Consider the following 19728-nt stretch of genomic DNA (forward strand, 5'->3'; position numbering starts at 1 on the left):
CTGCGAGGCGATGGCTATCACTTTCTCTGACCCAGAAGTGTCAGCGATGGTAATATGGACGCATGTAGTGGAACCAAATGTGGGTCATGTGACTATAGTCGTGGTCTTATCAACAAAAGTTATCGGCACAGCTGACAAAAAGAGAGAATTGAAGTCAATGTAGCATGCCTTCCACATCTACTCTTCAAAGGGTTTTGAGTTTTTTGTGTGTGAATGTGTGTTTGCTCAGGGGAGGCTATTTGTGTAAGTGAAATTTTTTAGTGTCTTACTGTGGAATAAATTACTCTTATAGCATGTTTGTCTGTATGCTTTTACAAGCAATTAATTTATTTGGAATTGTCTGAATATTCATTATGGCCTGGCCTGTTATTGTGACAAGCGGCACATCAATTTTAGTAACATTAAATCATTTAATCCAACCGAACTGCTTCATCTACAGTGAACTCTTACCCTGTCTGGTGGTTTTGAAGTTGAAGGACTGGAAGCCCCCAGCAAGAGCAGATGAGTCAATGACGTCCACTCCATACTCACTTTGACTCTTCCTGTAGAGGGTGATGGCCACTATAAGGACGACCACAGCGATCACCCCCGCAGCCAGACCAGAGTACAGCGCAACATCAATAGAGTTCTCCATGCCTGGGAAACAGCCATAAACACACACACACACACACACACACTTAGGCTTCATCATTTATTGCGAAAACATTTAAGAAAAATATGCCAAATAGCACATACATACATGTATGTATATATATATATATATATATATATATATATATATATATATATATATATATATATATATATATATATATATATATATAGCTTCGCTATCTTTGATCAAATAAAATACCATTGTAATAATAATAATTAGTAGTAGTATTAGTATTTTAAAATATAAAATATAACTTTAAAGATATCTAATAAAGTCAGTGAAAAGTGAAGTGACTTACTAATCTTTTACACTGTCATAACACTAATATTATTACTACTATTATATTGTGTATGCATTTATTGTTATAAGTATTATAAGAAGGTGTGATGCGATAATATAAAGAATTACTCTGTAGCATAATGAAAGCACTGTTTTATATTATTATTTATTATTATTATTGTTATTATTATTATTATTGCTGTTGTTGTTGCGCTATGAAATAGTAAAAACAAGATATGTTTCTTGTAATAGTTTTGTAGATTTGTGCAACTGTAATGTTTTCACAGTGCCAGATAATAAAATATATATTAATATAATAAGAAGAAGAATTGTATAGTCGTAAATCAAATATATAATATAATATATGAAAATATAACATTGTTATGAAATAGTAGTGTTGAGAAATCATTAAAAACACTAATTATTACTAATAAAACTAATAATTAAAAGACTAATATTATTACTGTCATTAGTTTTATTATTATTTTATGAAATACTATTAAATAAGTACTTTTTAATAATATGTTATTATTCATAATAATAATTTTATCATCATCATCATCATCATCACTACTGTTATTACTATTATAACCATTATTATTGTTGCTATTACAGTTAAGAAATACACCAAAAAAAAGACAGTAAAATAGGATAATCAAGATAATAAGATAAAGTTCAGTTTTGTAGTTGCGTGCAAGTTAAATGTTTTCACAGTGCCAGAAAAAGAAAAAAATTTGGTGACAGGGAAACATTTAAAGCCATAATGCCTGCATGCCTGGTCACTGCGGTTAGACTTGCAAATCTTTTAGACACCTGTGTAAATGGAACAGGTGCAATATGCACATGTTTAGCAGTGTATAAAGATATGCTTGGCACGTGAGGGCAGTTTGGGAGGTGTGAATTCCAGGGCTCTTACTACTTTAATAACTGGCATGTTGGTGTGCCAACACCCCACGCATTGATACATCTGTTCAGCTGGCATCTACAGCACTGGCCCAAGTGACCTCTGCAGCAGGAGGGTTGAGCGGACAGAACTCGCCAGATCACAAAGGACACAGAGGACATTAATCATGCCGTGAGAGGAAGAATATGCTTATAAAACTACAGCACTGCATTTCAAATATCCTGACGCACTACAGAAAGTTGAACAGGATTACATGCTGCAAGCTGGAAACAAGATTCTGTCCAAGGGTAAAGGTGAATTAATTGCATGTCCATCATGGAACAGATTTAATAGATTAAATTAGAAGCATTATAACCCAGCTCACACATCAATGCACACAGAGGAGTCTCAGAGTCACATCACTGTAACAATGCAGAAGCACCTGGTACTAATACATATTTAAAATCATGTTTTGCAAAGTGCCTCAATATGGTTAAAATAATACATGAGGAGAAATTAAGACATAATATGCTTGACGAGGTGAGTTAATATTCAATGATTACACCTCATTGCTTCCTCTAAATATAGCACATGTTCAAATGCCACATCCAATCACTCACTCTCTATAATCTAAAAAGGACACAATACATTGACTAGCACTTTGTAATTCTTTGTAAAATCTTGATAAGGACACCCGCAGAATATTTAGGACTTCATCACATTCTTAATCAGCATCTTTGTCTTTTCTGATAAACTTAGTTAAGAAGAAAAAATGGCCACAAGGCAATAAGACTTGTTTTTAAAAATACTTTGATACTTTCCACTGGCAGAGAAAAAAAATAATCAAATTATTCTTTTTGTTTCAATGGCAATGAAAATTTGGAAAAATATTATTTTTCTCTAATTATTTTATGTTTTATGGGCTACTTTAAATGTATAATATAAATGTATTATTTAATTTCATATTTTCAAATAACTATTTTTGCATAGTGTAGTTTACATGCTGTGGAGGCTTCCGATGGCTTGCAATTTCCATACTAAAATTCTAATTGAGACAGATTGGACACTTGCTAATTAATCTTCTGCATCTTTTTTTTCACTTTGTTGAGAATGACACCTGCTGTCAGCATAATGATACAGGTAACCAAGCGTAGAAGTGAAGACATATGTGGGGTTTTAGCTTATCTTAATCAAGGAGGAAGAGAAAAAAATAGCTATCACGCAAATTCTCACAAAAAAAAGGATATTTAAATATTTAAATGGATAAAATAACTCAAACAGACGCTCTCTCGACAGTAGCAATAGCTTATTTTGTTGTTGTTTTTTTCTCTCATCTGTATGGCAATTATGAATTCACATGGAGGAGGAACTCACTCTGAGGCTTAACATCATGCATCAGCTTCCCGTCTGCAGGGAAAAAGAAAAAGAACAAGAGAGAGAGGGAAAAAGAAAGGGAGAGAGAATTACAGTCCATCCCTGTAATACTTATTACAAATCTGCTCTCTGATTCACATCACGGGTAGATGTCCAACTGCAGGCTATGCCAACATCAGCTGTGGATACTGTTGTACGGCATTGTTGCCATGAGAAGCTACTGGCAGATGGTTTTGGATCACTTAGGCTGCAGGATGTTTCCATCCTTCATTAAGGAGAAGAAAACAGAGAGGGTTCTCATCATAACAGCTACGAGGGAGATATTGAGAGGCACGCGGGGGCATGATGTCCTCTCTTTCATCCACTTTTAGCAGACAATTATAACAGTTCCCAAACCAGTGAGCAACATCATTACCAACATGTGATGACAATGCTGTTGTCATCGAAGATTTGACTGTGTTTATGATGCATCATGGCATTATACACTACTCACTTTGCGTACACAGTCCTCCTGTGCAGTTCTCCGTGCTTTGACCTTCTCCCTCACACACCTTGCCTCTGTGACGGGGCGGTGGGGCATTGCACTCCCTCCATCGCTGTCTCTCACACTGTGCACTACACATCGTCCACTCGCTCCACTCCTCCCAGACTCCATCCACTGCAGAGCACACCACGGGGTTGCCGTTTAAAGAAGGTGAACAGCTGCTCTGTGCATTAACTGCACTCAGCAATGGACATACGAGATTCCTAGAGACTTCATAAACTTAATTAAAAGTGTTGTAATGGTCTAACTCCTGACCACATTGGCGGGGTTGCATGTATTACATCAGCATACTTTTAGCCAGTTGATCAAATTCTCAATATTATCTATAGCTCGCTCAGTTTCAGTCTATTCTACATCTTATTTTTAAGCCAGAATTTTTTTCTGTTTAAATTATTGTTGTGTTCAAACATTTGTTTTTTTTTTCTTTTAAGAAATAATACATTTATTTAGTAAAGACGCATCTAAGCAGCATTTTATAATGATTTCTGATGCCAGGTTCACACATACTCTGTTTGCCGTGTGTGTGCAGTCCACGTGTGGTTTGTAAGTAGTGAAGACGCTTCACGGACTCGTTGTACTTTCACACAGGATGTGTTTTCATTCCACTCCTGATCCATGGATGTTTACCACAACCAAAACATTTACCCATTATTTTGGTTTCAAATCTTATTATTGTAAATGCTTTTTCAGCATTGTGATTTTTTTTTACACAGTACAGTAATACAATCATTCATTTACATATTCACGTTTAAATGCAATAATTATAAGCTACGTATTATTCATTGCGTTCTACTTCTAGATTTATATATTATGTTGCTCAAGTGAGTGGCAAAATGTTTAAACTATAGTCTATTTTTTTTCTTATGCTATAGTCTATTATTTTTCTTATGCTACCACAAACATTTCAAATGAAACATTCAGCTCTCCTGCCTCTTTTTTGCATTTAAAACCAGCAATCCTGTGGTTCATGAAGAACTTTGTTTTCTACCTATTTCATCTATTATTGAAATTTTTTTTCATTTAAAAGTGTCCTTGTCCTCGATTTAAACCTAGCCAAAAAGCCATACATGTTTTTTACATGACTAATTATGAGGTAAAGGTGTAAATAGTCAATTTTCGTGTCAATCCATGTTTATTTTTTACCACTGTCACTTTAATTCGCCATGTGTAGCACAGCAAAAATACACTTTGTGCAGAAACAATCGCTGCACTGCTGGAGACCCACCACTCTTGGAAAGCACTGCCGGATCGCAACCTTTTTCAGTGTAAATTATCCAATCCATTAACATGCATACAAAAAAAAAAAAATGCACCACATACGCACTGCAAACAGAGTATGTGTGAACCTGGTGTGAATGATCATGTGGCACTGTGTAAATTCTACTGAAAATTTAGGTTTGGCAGCAAAGGAATTAATTAAATAAAAATAAAAAAAAACATTTATTTCAAACTGCAACAATGTTTCACAATGTTACTATTTTTACAGTATTTGTGATCAAGGATTTGTGAGTGCAAAAGACTTTAAATAACCATTCAAAAATCTTATGAAACATCAAACTTTTGTATGGTAGCATAATACTGTCAAGCTGAATATGCAAAGGCACTTCTGTTGTTGATATTGTTTTGCTGCTTAAATAGATGCATTTCCACAATATGTGAAGAAAATACATACTGTGAGATTTAACTCTAATTGGACAGATGCTTAAGAGGTTTTTAGAAATTAAGAATTTTATTATAAACAAGTAATCAACATGGTATATTGTGTCATTTAATTAACATTTGATAAATAAATTACCTATATTAGTGACAACAAATTTCATACATTCTCTACTCATGACTGACATGATTTTTAATCAAAAGAATGGATTTTTGCACCACGACCTAAATGGTTCAAATACTATGAACATGTTCTCCTATTTAATTTAATTTCAACAAATAATTACTTGATTGTAATCACATACCATATATCAACTCAATGCATGATTAATTAAGAATTAAGCAAATTAAATGTGTTTCACTCATTTGAAGCCTAACTGTGAACAAATTGTTAAAAAATGAAACCAACAGTAACCATGCGTGGTCAAAAAAAAAAAAAAAAAAAAACAACGGTTAGCAAATTGATTTAAATATCATGAAGACAAGAAAACAACTGAGTATAACACGAATAACTAATCTAATAAAATGACACTAGCTAGAGATTATTTCTTCATTCTCATAAGAGAACAAAAGGTCTCATTTACATACATGAATTAAAGCCTCAGTAATACCCATAATGATACCCTTATATTGAATTATTACAGAATGGAAAATGTGCTACAATGTCTGATCTGTTCTGAATGTAAAACATGGCTGTTACTTGCTACAATGACACTAAAAACTGTGGTGAGTTTGGATGCAGGAGGACAACTGAACCTCAGGGGTGTGCTGCGGTTGATGAGGCTCTGACCTGGGCAGAGTGCACTGCAGGTGATCTTCTGCACAGACATGCCCTCACAGAACGCTCCCCCGTTCAAAGGAGCCGGGTTAGTGCAGGTCCGAGATCGCTTCTGAATTCCTCTCCCACAGTTCACGCTGCAAGGAGACCACTCTGTCCACAGAGACCATCCACCGTTCACTGCAGAGACAAAGAGATCTTCCGCTGAATAAGACAACAACTGACCTTGAGAGACAACCTTTCCCTCACCCTGCCAGAAAAAAAAAAAAAAAACACCAGGATGACTAACAGGCTAGAGGAAAATTTTCTCTTCATCTTTGGTTTGACTTTTTGTAGTCTAGCTTTCTAGGTTTTTTTTTAATGCTCACCAAAGCTGTATTGACACGGTGAATGCAATACAACAAAATACAATAATTAGTAAAATATTATAGGAAATTAAAATAAATGTTTTCTATTTTATTCCTGTGAAGGCACAGTTGAATTTATAGCATAAAGTACCATTAAAAAGATTTTTCAAAGAGATTTTTTTTTTTTTTTAATTTTAGAATTTGAACTTTTGACCAGATGTTTAATAATGCACTTATAAAAGCAAAATTGACAGGCTAATCAACTTTTTGTTAAAGTGTCAAAAATCTCTCATTTTAATCAAAATCAACTTCACTCTGGCAAAAATAATGTGCTACTTTCGTACAAGCTAGCTAAGGACCGTTTGAGCGGCACACACTCGTGCTCAGAAATCATAACAAAACTACAAAAGATAAAAGAAAATAAAATAGGCTTCAAAGACTACATACTTCTTACTTTCAGATTGATGTTTCCAACCTTGTCCTCACTGACTGTCTACCTCAAAAACCAACACTGGAGTTGTAGATAATTACATATCTGTCTCACTGCGTCCTATCCTCTAAACTCTTGAAAAATCTAACTTCAATCATCTTTCTGTGTTCCTTTCACAGAACATCCTAATGGATACTGGGCTTCAAGAGTGGACATTTCCCTAAGGCTGCTTCAAAGGTGAGAACTTTCTCAAGATTGTCCATCTATATTTTTTGCTGGCTTCGACCAGGTGAATCATCTGATCCTCCTATCAGCACTTTCAGAACAGTTATTGGTATAAATGTTTTTTACTAGTTAATTTTGTGGTATGTATGAATCTCAGCAAACCTCTTAAAGTGAGCTAAAGCTTGTTTAGGTAAAAATGTTTTAGCTTGTATCTTTAATTAGTTTTTTTTTTTCTGAAACATTGTTTGAACTGTTTTTGTCCATAAAATTAAAGTTTATGAGATCCATAAAAACCAATTGAACCCCAATGACTTGTATTGCACTGTGATAATTTTATTGACAAAAACTAAATTTTATTAAAGTCATGAGAGTAAGTACATAGTTCACCCAAAAGTGAAAATGATCATAAAGAGGTATATAACCTAATGAGTTAACAGGTAAAATGTGATAATGACTTCACAAGCAGAGAGCTGTTCAGCTGTATTTTTAGCAAAGATGAGGAGACACCACAACAAGTCAACGAAGCATATCAGTGTTATCTTACCAAACACAACTACAGTAGCTGTAGCACTGCGTCTTTTTGCGACTACGTTAGTGGCGAGGCAGGTGTAGTTGCCGGAGTCAGAGAGTCTGGCTTCATTGATGATCAGATTGTGGTCAGCACGAGTGTCAATGTTATCGTCTTCAAAGGAGCTAACCAATTCTTCATTTTTCAACCATTCCACCTGACAAAAATAGAAACATTTATTAACCAATCCTGAAATTAGATCAGTTTCTACACTCAGCAGTATAAACTGTAATTGAAAGCACAGCAACCATTCATCTTTGACACTGCACTGCACACTTGTTGTACTTATTCAAAGAAGAAACTGTTGTTATCGCACATAAATAATGAAAACAGCTGTTAATTTAATTTTTGGTCTGTTTGTAATTCATTACTTCATAACCTTGGAAGGAACACAAAGCTCTTTGGGTAAATTTCCATCTTAAATCCATCTGATTTGGTTATTGCTTTCAACAGAAGATGGTTACTAAAATATAAAATAACATTTGCATTTATGCTGAGCAGTAGCTGCAGTGATGCCCTCTTCACCCTCTCTTCCTCTGCATTCATCACAGCACTTTAAACTTTGCTCTTTTCACAGATTATTTCTCAGAATCACATTAGCTCTCATGTTCATAGATCATAACATGCTTTAATTATTTTGTGAGCCATATGACTAACCCAGATGCATAATTAGAGTGATTGAGTTCGTGATGCTGCACTATAAAGCTGTAGAAATACAGTCTGTGAAGTCTAAAGTCAAATTGGTACAGTGTAAAAAAAAATATTACAGTTTGAATTCCCTTACTTTTCTAATTCCCTTACTTTTTTTTTTAGTTTTCCTTACTTTACATGCTGAAAAAATGTAATAGATCTAATGGGATAATTTGTGTAAATTTTCAGTAAAATACTGCTATATATTTTTGGAAGAGGAAAAGAACAAAGTATTCTTATGATTTACAGTGTAAAACATTCACATTTAATGTTTTTTTTTTTTCACAGAAATTGTTTTCTCTCTCTCTCTCTGTGTGCGTGTGTGTTCAATCAGATTTTATGTTACATCTTATTTTGTTAAATTAATGTTAATTGCATTATGTGTCTATGACAACATACACCTTCTATACTTTAGTATTTAACTGGGTTTGTGAAAATGCTATTGTTAATAAGCTTTTATTTACAACATGACCGTCTGATTATTGCCTTTGTTTCTCAGGCATTTGTCAGCATAAGGGGAAAAATGTATACTAGTAATTTGATATATTATCATCTTAGTGAAATATATGTTTGTTTGTTTTTTAACTGTAAATGTTTAATCTGTAAAACCTAAAAATGTGGCTACAGTATTTTTCGGCTAAGTTTTGGCAACAACAGCTGCCTTTTTTACTGCCGCAAATGCCAGATTCTTGTTTTTTCAAGCACTGTATTACTTAGAATTGGGACGCTTTACAGTTAAAAGACTGCAAAGACATCTGGCAAACCAGTTTAACCCAGCTAAGACCAACAAATCAAGCAGTTTAAGCTGCTGCTTTTTCAGCAGGGAATGATACTACTTGTGCATGGAAGTGAAGAGTACACTTCTCCTCTAATGTATTTACTCAAGTTTTCAGGGAAACTTGGGAGTTGAAATAGGCAATTAGCACACAGTGCAAGCAGACCTCTCTGTTGAGACATTTGCCATGCTCTGCATTCTTGAGCACCACTTCCCCTCAGCCTTTGAAAAGGTGTAGAGCACAGACATGAAGAGGAGAGGGAGAAAGAGAGAAAGGGGGAAAACAGGATAGAAGTAGAGAGGGAGTGAGAAGAGGAAAGGTAGGGGACAAATACAAATTAGCTGTGTAAATGTGTGGCAGACAATGTGAGAAATGAATGGCCTAATTGGCACATTTGTTTCAATTACAGCATGGCTAACGGTGGCAGGGCTGACGGAGGAGGTTCCACAGTCTCAAGAGGATCCCATGATTTCATTAGTGCCTCCATCCTGCCTGATTAAGGTCCTTTTGACAGGAAGAGATCAGTCGAAGTGAAGACCTCGCTGTTATCGTGAACAAAAGGGCTATTTGGCTGTCTGGACAGGAGGTCAGAGCCACTTAAAAATTCAGTACACTTTTGAACTCAGTAAAACAAGGTATCAGAAAATGTTTGGATCAGTTTTGCAGGTGGTGTTAGAGGAGGTTTTTACCTGTGAAGTGTGTGTATGGTGGAGAAGAGGCTGTTGAAACTGCTTCATATTTCAGCAGGGTAATTACTAAGATTAAACAGCTCTGATAGACGGCCCTCAGGGAGCAGAAATATAATGCCGCCTCACTGACTGTGAATTCAATCAAACCCACATGCACACAACACACCGACAAGACCGGCACCAGCAGACACATCTACAATCGCTTTGAAATTGCTTTTGACACCAACCTTTGATAGACTGGTAAATCAAAATTTATGCAACTACTTTAGTTTTGATCTTTGCTAAATAATGAGCATAAAACTTTCAAATGGTACTCAGTTTAAACAAAACACTGCAGTTTCATCTCTAGAATATATTTGTGCAAAATAATTCACATAAATAAAATGAATGAGTTAATGAATATTCTTGATTGTTCTTGATAGCTGCCCAAATAAACAACAAATTTACTAAAAACAAGGTTTCATACAACATAGGGAGTGATTTACACACTGTTTTTGATACTGTACCTTTAAGACTTCCATGTGTAAAAGACGTCTGATTGGATCACCTCTTCACATGAAAAATAAGATCTTTATTAAATAAAAATGAACCTACATACTGTGGTTTATTTGTGGCAACAGAATCTTGCTTGGTGACTCTTGCAAGAGCTTGGCAGAAAGGGCTTACTCCAGTCTTGAGAAAAACAGACAATGAGCTGGAGAGTGTGGGCAACACAAAGTGTCTGCTTTTGTAGAAAATGGTCCAATTTTTTAAGTAATTCAAGGGCTGCCAAGTTCTCAGGGTGAGTAAACTGCTGAAACGCTACAGTGAGTTGGGATTCTAATGCTATTAAGCTCAAGCACTCAACTGCAAAAATCCCACGGCTCTGGATTCATTTATCTGACCCCTAACCCTTTTCTATGCCTCAACATATGCAAGAGAAATCACTATTAACTTACTGGATAAGTCCACCCAAAAATTTAAATTATGTCATTAATTACTCACCCTCATGTAATTCCAAACCTGCAAGACCTTTGTTCATCTTCAGAACACAAATTAAGTATTTTTGATGAAATCCAAAAGCTTTCTGACTCTCCACAGACAGCAATGTATCTACCACTTTAATTTTATTAATTTTAATTTTATGAAGCTACAAAAATTATTTTTGTGCACAAAGAAAACAGAAATAATGACTTTATCCAACAATTGGATTTACAGGTTTGGAATGACATGAGGGTGAGTAATTAATGACAGAATTTTCATTCATGGTTGAACTATATCTTTAACATAATCCCTGTAAGTGGTCAGTTTCTCTTTTAATTAAATTGTTTTATTACATTTTGGATATAAAGCCCTACTTAGTGCAAGCTGTCTACTTTTTGGTACATGTACAATGTCTTTGCAGCGTCTTGATATTACCAATTACACATGATTTTACACTTTATTAATATAGTGTAAACTATGGTTTGAGCAATATAATTAACAGATTTTGCAGTTCCCATTGCCAACATTGCCAAAAGTTACTAGCATAAATTAGCTTTACATCATGCTTTAAATTTTTTTTTAAAGAGTGTGATTAATAACTTTAATTCCAGTGTCTCTATAATAAATTAACACTGAAAATAGGGCTGCATGATATATCGAAATTATTGAAATATTGCAAATGTATAATATCATGATATGCATATCGCAACGGCCTGCGATATTTGAATAATTGTATTAATAGGCTACTTAAATCAAAATGTTGCAAAAGGTCACAATTTTAGTTAAATGCATACAGAATAGAATAGCTTGACGTTAAAAAGAGTTATTAAGTGCAAAAAGTAGCAGAAAACTACTCTTTGCCATCTCGTCTTGCAGTTTGATTCACCCCTGAAGTGCGCGCACAAGCCGCATCTCGCACAGCTTATTTTCAGCTCTTCTGCACACGTGCAAAGAGCACACGCGCACACACACACACACACACACACACACACACAGAGACACATTTCAGACGGTATGCGAACACCGAGTTGATTCGTCTTTCCCATTTCCTTAAGTATGAACAGACACATACACACAGAATTGTCAATAGTACCCATTTCGACAATCATTCTTGTAATTGCAGTCAGTTATGTTTTAAATGAATGTAAGCAGCTGAGAAAGAAATTGGATGTGTATCATTACACTGTATCTGTGAAGTCAGATTTAAAGGGATAGCAGCCATAAATTTGTTCTGCTGAATATGTCACTAATGTTAATCAAACAACAAAACACCTATAACAAAGATTAATCTCAATTTAATTCATACAGTGAACACAATGCAGTGCTATTTTACACTTAATTATTAAATTTCTGTACTCAAATACTATTGTTTATTTTATCAATGCTTGCAAATTGTTCTTTCAACAAATTGGTTATATAATTTTAATTTTTAAATATTTTGAAATATAATAGATATTTATATCTTAAGCAATATCTTTTCGCATATAGAATATCACATTTTAATAAGGTATTATGTAATGCATTTTTTTCAATATCACACAGCCCTAACTGAAACATAGCTGATTTTCTTTTTTTAGTTGTACTATATCTAAACACTTCAAAATTCAAAAGTTTAAAATGGTTGGGCTTTTACATGCCAATATATTAATCCACAATCATTAACAATACAGCTATCAACATATCATAAACAATATATATATATATATATATATATATATATATATATATATATATATATATATATATATATATATATATATATATATATATATATATATATATATGAACTGGATATCTAAAGAAAATAGATGTAAAATAATATATGCAATATATATATAGTCTTGCCACTCAGAAATTATATCTGCAATATTATGCAGTATATACAGACCATTTTGTAATGAAAAGAAATATCAGTGGGCAAGTCAAGTGATCCCTTTAATCCAAGCCATGTATGTTAAATTACTCCCCGCAGCCTCAATCCACAAATTAGTTCTGACTCATTGTTTCCTTATTCTCACCAGCTCAATTTCAAAAGTTAGAATTTCTTCTGATTCCCAATTATAGACCATTAATATCCCCTTGGCACACTATGAATTCCAATAAAATATTAAAATAAAAAGAAAGAAAAACACACACACACACACACACACACACACACACAAGGAATTAACCCCATACCTGGCAAACACTTCTATGACTATTATGGTGTTGGTCAATCACGCAGAAGTAAAGGCAAACAAAAGCATAAAGCACAGGGTAGTCTCTTTCATCCTCTCCTCTCCTGAACACACAACCACATTACCATTCTTCCCAGATCAGTCTTATCACAGCTAAACACATAGAAACAGGATACCACCCAGCTTCAACAGGCCTGTAATTGGCTTGTTATATCATGAGGATCATCACTCACTTTCATGGTGGCGGGAACAGGACAGGAGAGAGAGGAGGAATAAACAGAATACGGGTAGGAAAACATGAAGTGAGCAATGAGCCACGGCTTTTTGAATGGATATGCATCTCCTGATGCATATTAAAAATAATTCGAAAAAAAGTAAAAGAAAGGTAAGGAAACTATTTAATTCTCAGATGTTCAAATCTCAGACGTTTCTCCAAAATAATTTAGATTATGATTATCAGGCAGTAAGGGTATAGAGTTATGAAAAAAAAAATTGTTTCATAAAAATACGTACCCCTGTGCACTTTTTATGCAACAACATTTTTATGTACCTTACTGCACATTTCACCACAGTTTCAATGACAAATGGCCCTAAAACACAGGTTCAATTTGTGAGCCCTGGCACGTTTTTATAACGTTGAAATATCTACGTATTGCTGTGTTTTTATTATGTTGCTTCTGGAATTTATTGCAGCGGTTCAGAATCCAAATATTTGGGGACTGTTAGAGCTAAAAGTTAATGCTTGTTTTGTAAATATGCCTTACACCAATCCCAACCCTAAACCTTCCCGATAGTGTTAACCAATGCAAAACTGATCTAAAAACCGTGCTGATGCAACTGTGCCATTTTAACTTCCTTAAATGCAGATTTGAAGTGCTTTGTTGAACGATGGTTCCACGGGATTCGAACCGGAGCTCCTTGACTCTCAAATACGTCTCTTTACTCTGAGCTACCAAACTAATTGAACGTCTATAAAATCCAATTGATATGAAGCAGGATATGTGCGATGCTAACGTTAAAAAAACATCAGTTTTCAAATTTCCCAGCATGTTAATATTAAAATCATGCTTTATTAATCGAAACTGTGTAAATTTGTATGAAAAGGAATTAAAGGTGTCTGAGTTTTATTGCCTAGTGTTCATTTATTTTGGAAACTGCAGTGATGCACTTATTGGTACATATTTCGCGTCTAACTGAAAAGTACATTTCTGCCATGAGACCAGGTAGCATAAAAATGTATATGCTCAGATCATTTGGCCGTTGCTGAATTTGATTTAAGCTCATGACAAAATACTTGGTTTTTGACAACAAAGCCTGGTTTTTTACAGATCTGAGCACAGCCTAAGACATTTTAAGAGTATATATGAACCATGTAAAATTTACACAAATAAGATACTGAATAGATCTTATTTGTTATTTTTCTTTCCTCTTAACGATTTCAAAGTCAATAGCTAGAAAACAAAACCCAGTAAAAGGGAGGGTGAATATATTTCACAGAAAGTTTTGGGAGCAAAATCTCTCTCAAAATGAAGACATTGCCTCAGTAGCATAACTCAGAGTGCATAATCTCATTAAAAAGATTTTTATGATAGCACAGTTTAGACCAACTATGCAGAGAGACTTCAGAGGCTCTCTGGGGAAACTCATTTACATTTTCAGTTTCGCTCTAAAACAGGAAACTTGTTCTTTTTCTAAAAGGTTGTTTCACAATTTTTTCTTTTTTTGTTGTTATGGTTTTTGTTTTTTAGTTGTGTTGAGAAGCCCCCCAGCTTAGACACAGTATCATGTCACTGTATAATTCACCATTTAGATTCAACATATCAATACTGCTAATATTTGAAAGGACAAAACACACTTTTAAGGTATCAGATTCCCCATAAATTAAAGTTATTACAATTTATGTAATTACTATCTGTTTTTTTGTTTTTTTAGTACATAAGTATGAGCTCAACACTATATATGCTATTAAAAGCTATATCCATCTACATGTGTTTGTGATTATAGGGTTTGGTTCTTGGCCGCCACCAATGCTTTATAAATGATTCAGTGATGAAATGGAAGAGCTCTGTCTCTTGGAGAGTGCGTTGGACAGAAACAAAGGAAATCTGTGTCTATACAAAATCAGAAAATACAGAAAATCTATACCATTCTATACCATACTATATAAGCCATAAAAGCATGATGCATCAAATACATCATACACGTTTTTTTTTTAATTCTGTTTGAAGGTTCAAATCTCGATCACTTTTGACGTTTGACTTTTTGTCTGTTTTGGAGCTGGGCTGTATAACACATCATATACTTTTGTTGTATAAGAGAGCAGATCTGAGAGAACGCATGTAAATTAACAATGGCCAACAGCATTTATTCCAAAACATGATGGTATATGCTTACTCATTAAAACAGAGATCAGGCTGGTTAATTTTCTAACAGTGATGACAAACTGACTGTATCTAGAAGGACGTGAGTCCCATTAGCTTTGTGACCACAGAAATCTTACAGAGCTATTCTCAGAGGGGGTGTTTATGACCTTTAAAAACCACAAACACATTCTACTACGACAGACAGAGCAAGAGAAAGAGTCAGCATCCAGCACACTGGTAAAATGATGCCGTATAAATCTTTGCCCTCTTCCTCTCACAGCTTGGATTTAAATTTTTTATGACAGAGGTGTGCTGGAATGGACCTGATCGCCAATTGCTGGTCTGCACTCTACATTATTCACTAGCCCCTCTTATAGCTGACTTCATTTATGTTGACAAAGTACTTGAAGGGTGATTCTTGTCTTCTAGTACTTCCCAGATTTCCTGCGTTTCTGTCCACCGCACTCTCCAAGAGACAGACGCTGACAGAGCTCTTCCATTTCATCACTGAATCATTCATAAAGCATTGGTGGCAGCCAAGAACCAAACCCTGCTATAATCACAAACACATGTACACGGATATACTGCCTGCTCATAATCTATGATATATGGACCTGTCGTTTTTGTCCCTTACTTGACCCTTGACTGCACGTGAATGTGTATTAAATTGAAATCAGTCTATCAAATTTGATGACAGCTCTCAGTGCTCAGTCAGCTGGAGTTCTGTTTAAAGGAACAGCTCACTCAAAAATGAAATTCGGCCATCATTCACTCACCCTCATGTCATTCCAAACCAGTATGACTTTCCTTCTGATCTTCCATTGTGTTCTACATAAAAAAATTCATATTTTGAGAAATAAACTGGAAGGCAAAAACGATTCCATGTTCTGACCTTCATTACATGGATCAATTTTTTTTTTTAAATATCTGTATTCTTTACATTTTTGTGTGTGGAAAACATACGAAGATACTTTGAAAAATATTTGTTAATATAGTCAAAATGTTCCCATGTTGTTTTGGACCCCACTAAATTTCATTATGTGGACCAAAAAAGCCTCCTTATAATATAATAGAAGAAAGAAAGTGATACAGGTTTGTAGCAACATGAGGTTGAACTATCCCACAGAGTTAGTATAGATGTTATACAGAGCACTGATGTACTTTTCCAGTTACCAGAGAGCATGCACTGCCCTTCCCAGATATCCTCCCTGTGGCAATGATGTCAGAGGCTGAGAGGACGGGTCTTACCTCTGCCATGGGCACTCCCTCCGGGGGACGGCAATGCAGCACAATCATGCCCTTGATTGGCACTTCCTTCCCTTGAGGATCCTGCTCGAAGTTCTTGCGGAGGTCTGTTTGAAAAGATAAGAGACAGCTGTCACAGCGGGAAGAGTCAGAGCCGATATTTGGCCTATCTACGCCAATCGCTTTCATCACTCCATATCCTGCTCTATCTATGCCCCCTGCCCTTCGTTTTGGCAACCTTGGAAAGGCAGGGCAAGAGAGCAGGAGAGTGCAGGCATTCTCAACGGTGCTCTGGCCATCTGCTAGAGTTGCAGGTGTCATGGGTTCAGTTCATTTGGACATTTCTGCCTCATCCCCACTGTGCTTGTACAGCAATGAATTTTTTTTTTTTTTTGTTCTACTGCACACTGGAAATTATTTCAATCTGAAGAAAGGAAAAATACAAAATGTCCAAATCTATGTTACCAATATTAAAGTAAAATAAAAAAGTAGTTATTTTATAACTACTTAATAATAACTTGATAATGATAATGAATGATTATTATTATAATAACAGCAAATCAAAAATCAAGATGTCAATAGACTACAAAATGTATTAATTATTTTTTTGGCAATAATATCAATAATTCAAAAATTGTATATGCTTTTAGATTTAAAGCATTAAGGGGCACTGTTTAATGAAAGGAATTCAAAAAAAGGAAATACATAAAGTACAAGGTAATACATAAAACAGATTTTCTCATAGCAGTACAGCTGTGTTTATATCAAATTTCAATTGTAGGTCATATTTTATGCATTTCAATGTTTGTTTTTTTCTAAATCATTTTTAGAAATAGAAAGATAAAGAAAAGTTCAAATAATAAAAAAAAGTTTGAGTAAAAAATATGTATTTTTGAAGCCCATGACCCCAAATATGTTGATCCCACTGTGAGGGACTCCTTTAGTAAAATAAAAAGAAAGCTATAAAAAGACCCACTGAAACTTTGTGTGAGTATAATTTTTTCCATTTAACAGTTAGGGCTTTCAATACAAAGAACATAACAAAAATAACCCCAATACAATAAAATAACCATTGAATATTCTCATAATTTCCAAAAGCAGTCTTTGCAAATTTAATAATATAATATAAAAAATTTGGTTGGACAGCCTTAAAAATATATTTTGTATTCTTTTCCCACTTGCAGACCACTGGGGGTCCCTTGAGCTAGCATACTCACAGGCTATCCTCACTGTGGCCTTACGGCTCTTCGAGGTTCCTAGGTGACTCCAGGCCACACACAGGCACCAGTAGTCTTCTGGACCATGGAAATCCTCCACCTGCTGCCTGGTAACATTGATCGTCACTTCACGGATTTTCAGCCCTATATAGTAAGAAACACAAAGCACAAACATCTGAATTGACTTCAGGTCAATGACCATTAAGTATTGATTTTCAGTGTTTGGTCACTTCAGTCAGCGTTCTTAATGGCAATTGACTGTAAGAATATACACTGGGTGTCAGAAGGATGAAAGGGTACCAGAGCTCAGTCAATTCTGAGACTGAAGTTTAAAAATATCTTATGCATTGTTATATATATAAAAATCTTCATGACCAGTGAAAAATTTAATGGCCTCGGGTTGCGTTTCCCTTCACGAGCTGCCCTACATAACTCCAGTTTCATGTCTCTCTGCTCAAAGTTTTTAAATGCATTACTGATAAAAACCTTTTTTCCCCTCTCCCTCTCCCAGGAGGTCCTTCCTTGTTGTCTGTGCCACAGATCGTTAGCAAGATGAAAATAGCTAGCTGAAGTTGCATTAGCCTAAAAGCACAAGAGCCAGGAACGCTTGTTACCCCTGAGGCTTCATTTCATTTATTTTCAGATGAGATGGTCACAACCTTAACCTTTCAAACTGTCAAAATCTACGGTCATTAAAACTGTAGAGATGCAATTTTATGTTCCTAGATTTTCAAAATGTCTAACTTCCCTGCTGTGAGCCTAAGTCACATTTTGCAGGTTTGTTGCATCAGTAAAGGCTTCCACTGTTAATCGGTTTCATCTCCTGTTTTTCAGAATCTCTACCATACAAACGTAAAAAAAAAGAGGATTAGAAGCAATATGCAATATGTTGAGAACTATAATAAACGATTCAGATTGTTTGCTCCTTCACTTGAACTTTCTCTCAGACAAATACTCTGTAATCTGAATTGCTCCTGTATCGTGAGACTCCTAACAACAGTGCCAAGAACTGAACACTTTTACCAGATAAATATCAAATAGACCTGAAAGTGCCTGGTAACTATACAGAGATTACTACTGCGGCTCCAAGGGAAAACGATGGCATGCATTTTATGTAAACAGATCAGTTCTAGAAGGCTCAGCTCATTTTGAAACTATTTTTTTTTTCTTGTGAGATTAGGATGAGCCCCATTGTGGTGGAATAAACAGAAGAACTGATGGTGACACTGTATTCTGAAATTTGCTCTGGAAGATGGCTATAAAGCCCAAACAAACATGTTAGTTCTTGTTTGAAAATGTTACATTTCGTATGCTTAGTTTGACTCTCATAAACTATACAAGTGGGCATTATGGCTGTCTATAAAATCTACAATACCGGTTGAATGTTTCGGGAAGGTATGATTGTTGTAAAAGAAATTCATATTTGTATTCAGAGAGTATGGAGATAAAAACACCAAACTGATGTATATATCATTACAAAAGATTTCTATGTAAAACAAATGCTTCTAATATTCTCAAAGTATCTTGGAGAAAAAAAAGAGATGGAAGAGATGCAGAATTTCAGAGAGCATGCTGACAGAGAGTGTGATGTGCTTAAGGGTTCAGTAACAGTAACTGTTGGACTGTCAGCGCACAGAAACCTTCTCTGAGCAGCCATCTCTAGATCCATCCCTTTTAAAACACCACTGCTCTAGCCATCAAACACCACTTTTTCAACAAATTCACCACCATCAACAAAGACAATTGCTGTTTGATAATAATTTTTTATTTCTTTTTTTTAACCTGCTCAACTGATGGCTACTGCATAGTATATTGTTGTTTTTCAATGTCTCAACTGTGTTTTGAACCGTTTAATGCACACAGTGAGGG

General features: G+C 35.0%; 1 protein-coding gene across 4 annotated transcripts in view; it reads right to left on the minus strand.

The window, feature by feature from the left end:
• unc5db (unc-5 netrin receptor Db) overlaps positions 1 to 19728 on the minus strand; it is a 116663-nt gene that overhangs the window by 24367 nt on the left and 72568 nt on the right. For 3 of the 4 annotated variants that reach the window (XM_052555392.1, XM_052555391.1, XM_052555389.1), the window contains exons 3-9: positions 17860 to 18003; positions 16646 to 16749; positions 7716 to 7896; positions 6182 to 6349; positions 3685 to 3849; positions 3192 to 3224; positions 451 to 636 (exon numbers count right to left, since the gene is read on the minus strand). In XM_052555392.1, the coding sequence (XP_052411352.1) occupies positions 451 to 636; positions 3192 to 3224; positions 3685 to 3849; positions 6182 to 6349; positions 7716 to 7896; positions 16646 to 16749; positions 17860 to 18003 (981 nt within the window). The remainder of the gene's footprint in view (positions 1 to 450; positions 637 to 3191; positions 3225 to 3684; positions 3850 to 6181; positions 6350 to 7715; positions 7897 to 16645; positions 16750 to 17859; positions 18004 to 19728) is intronic. The other variant, XM_052555390.1, reaches the window with a different exon arrangement.

The sequence above is a fragment of the Carassius gibelio genome, chromosome B5 (assembly GCF_023724105.1).
Source record: "Carassius gibelio isolate Cgi1373 ecotype wild population from Czech Republic chromosome B5, carGib1.2-hapl.c, whole genome shotgun sequence".
NCBI lineage: Eukaryota > Metazoa > Chordata > Actinopteri > Cypriniformes > Cyprinidae > Carassius > Carassius gibelio.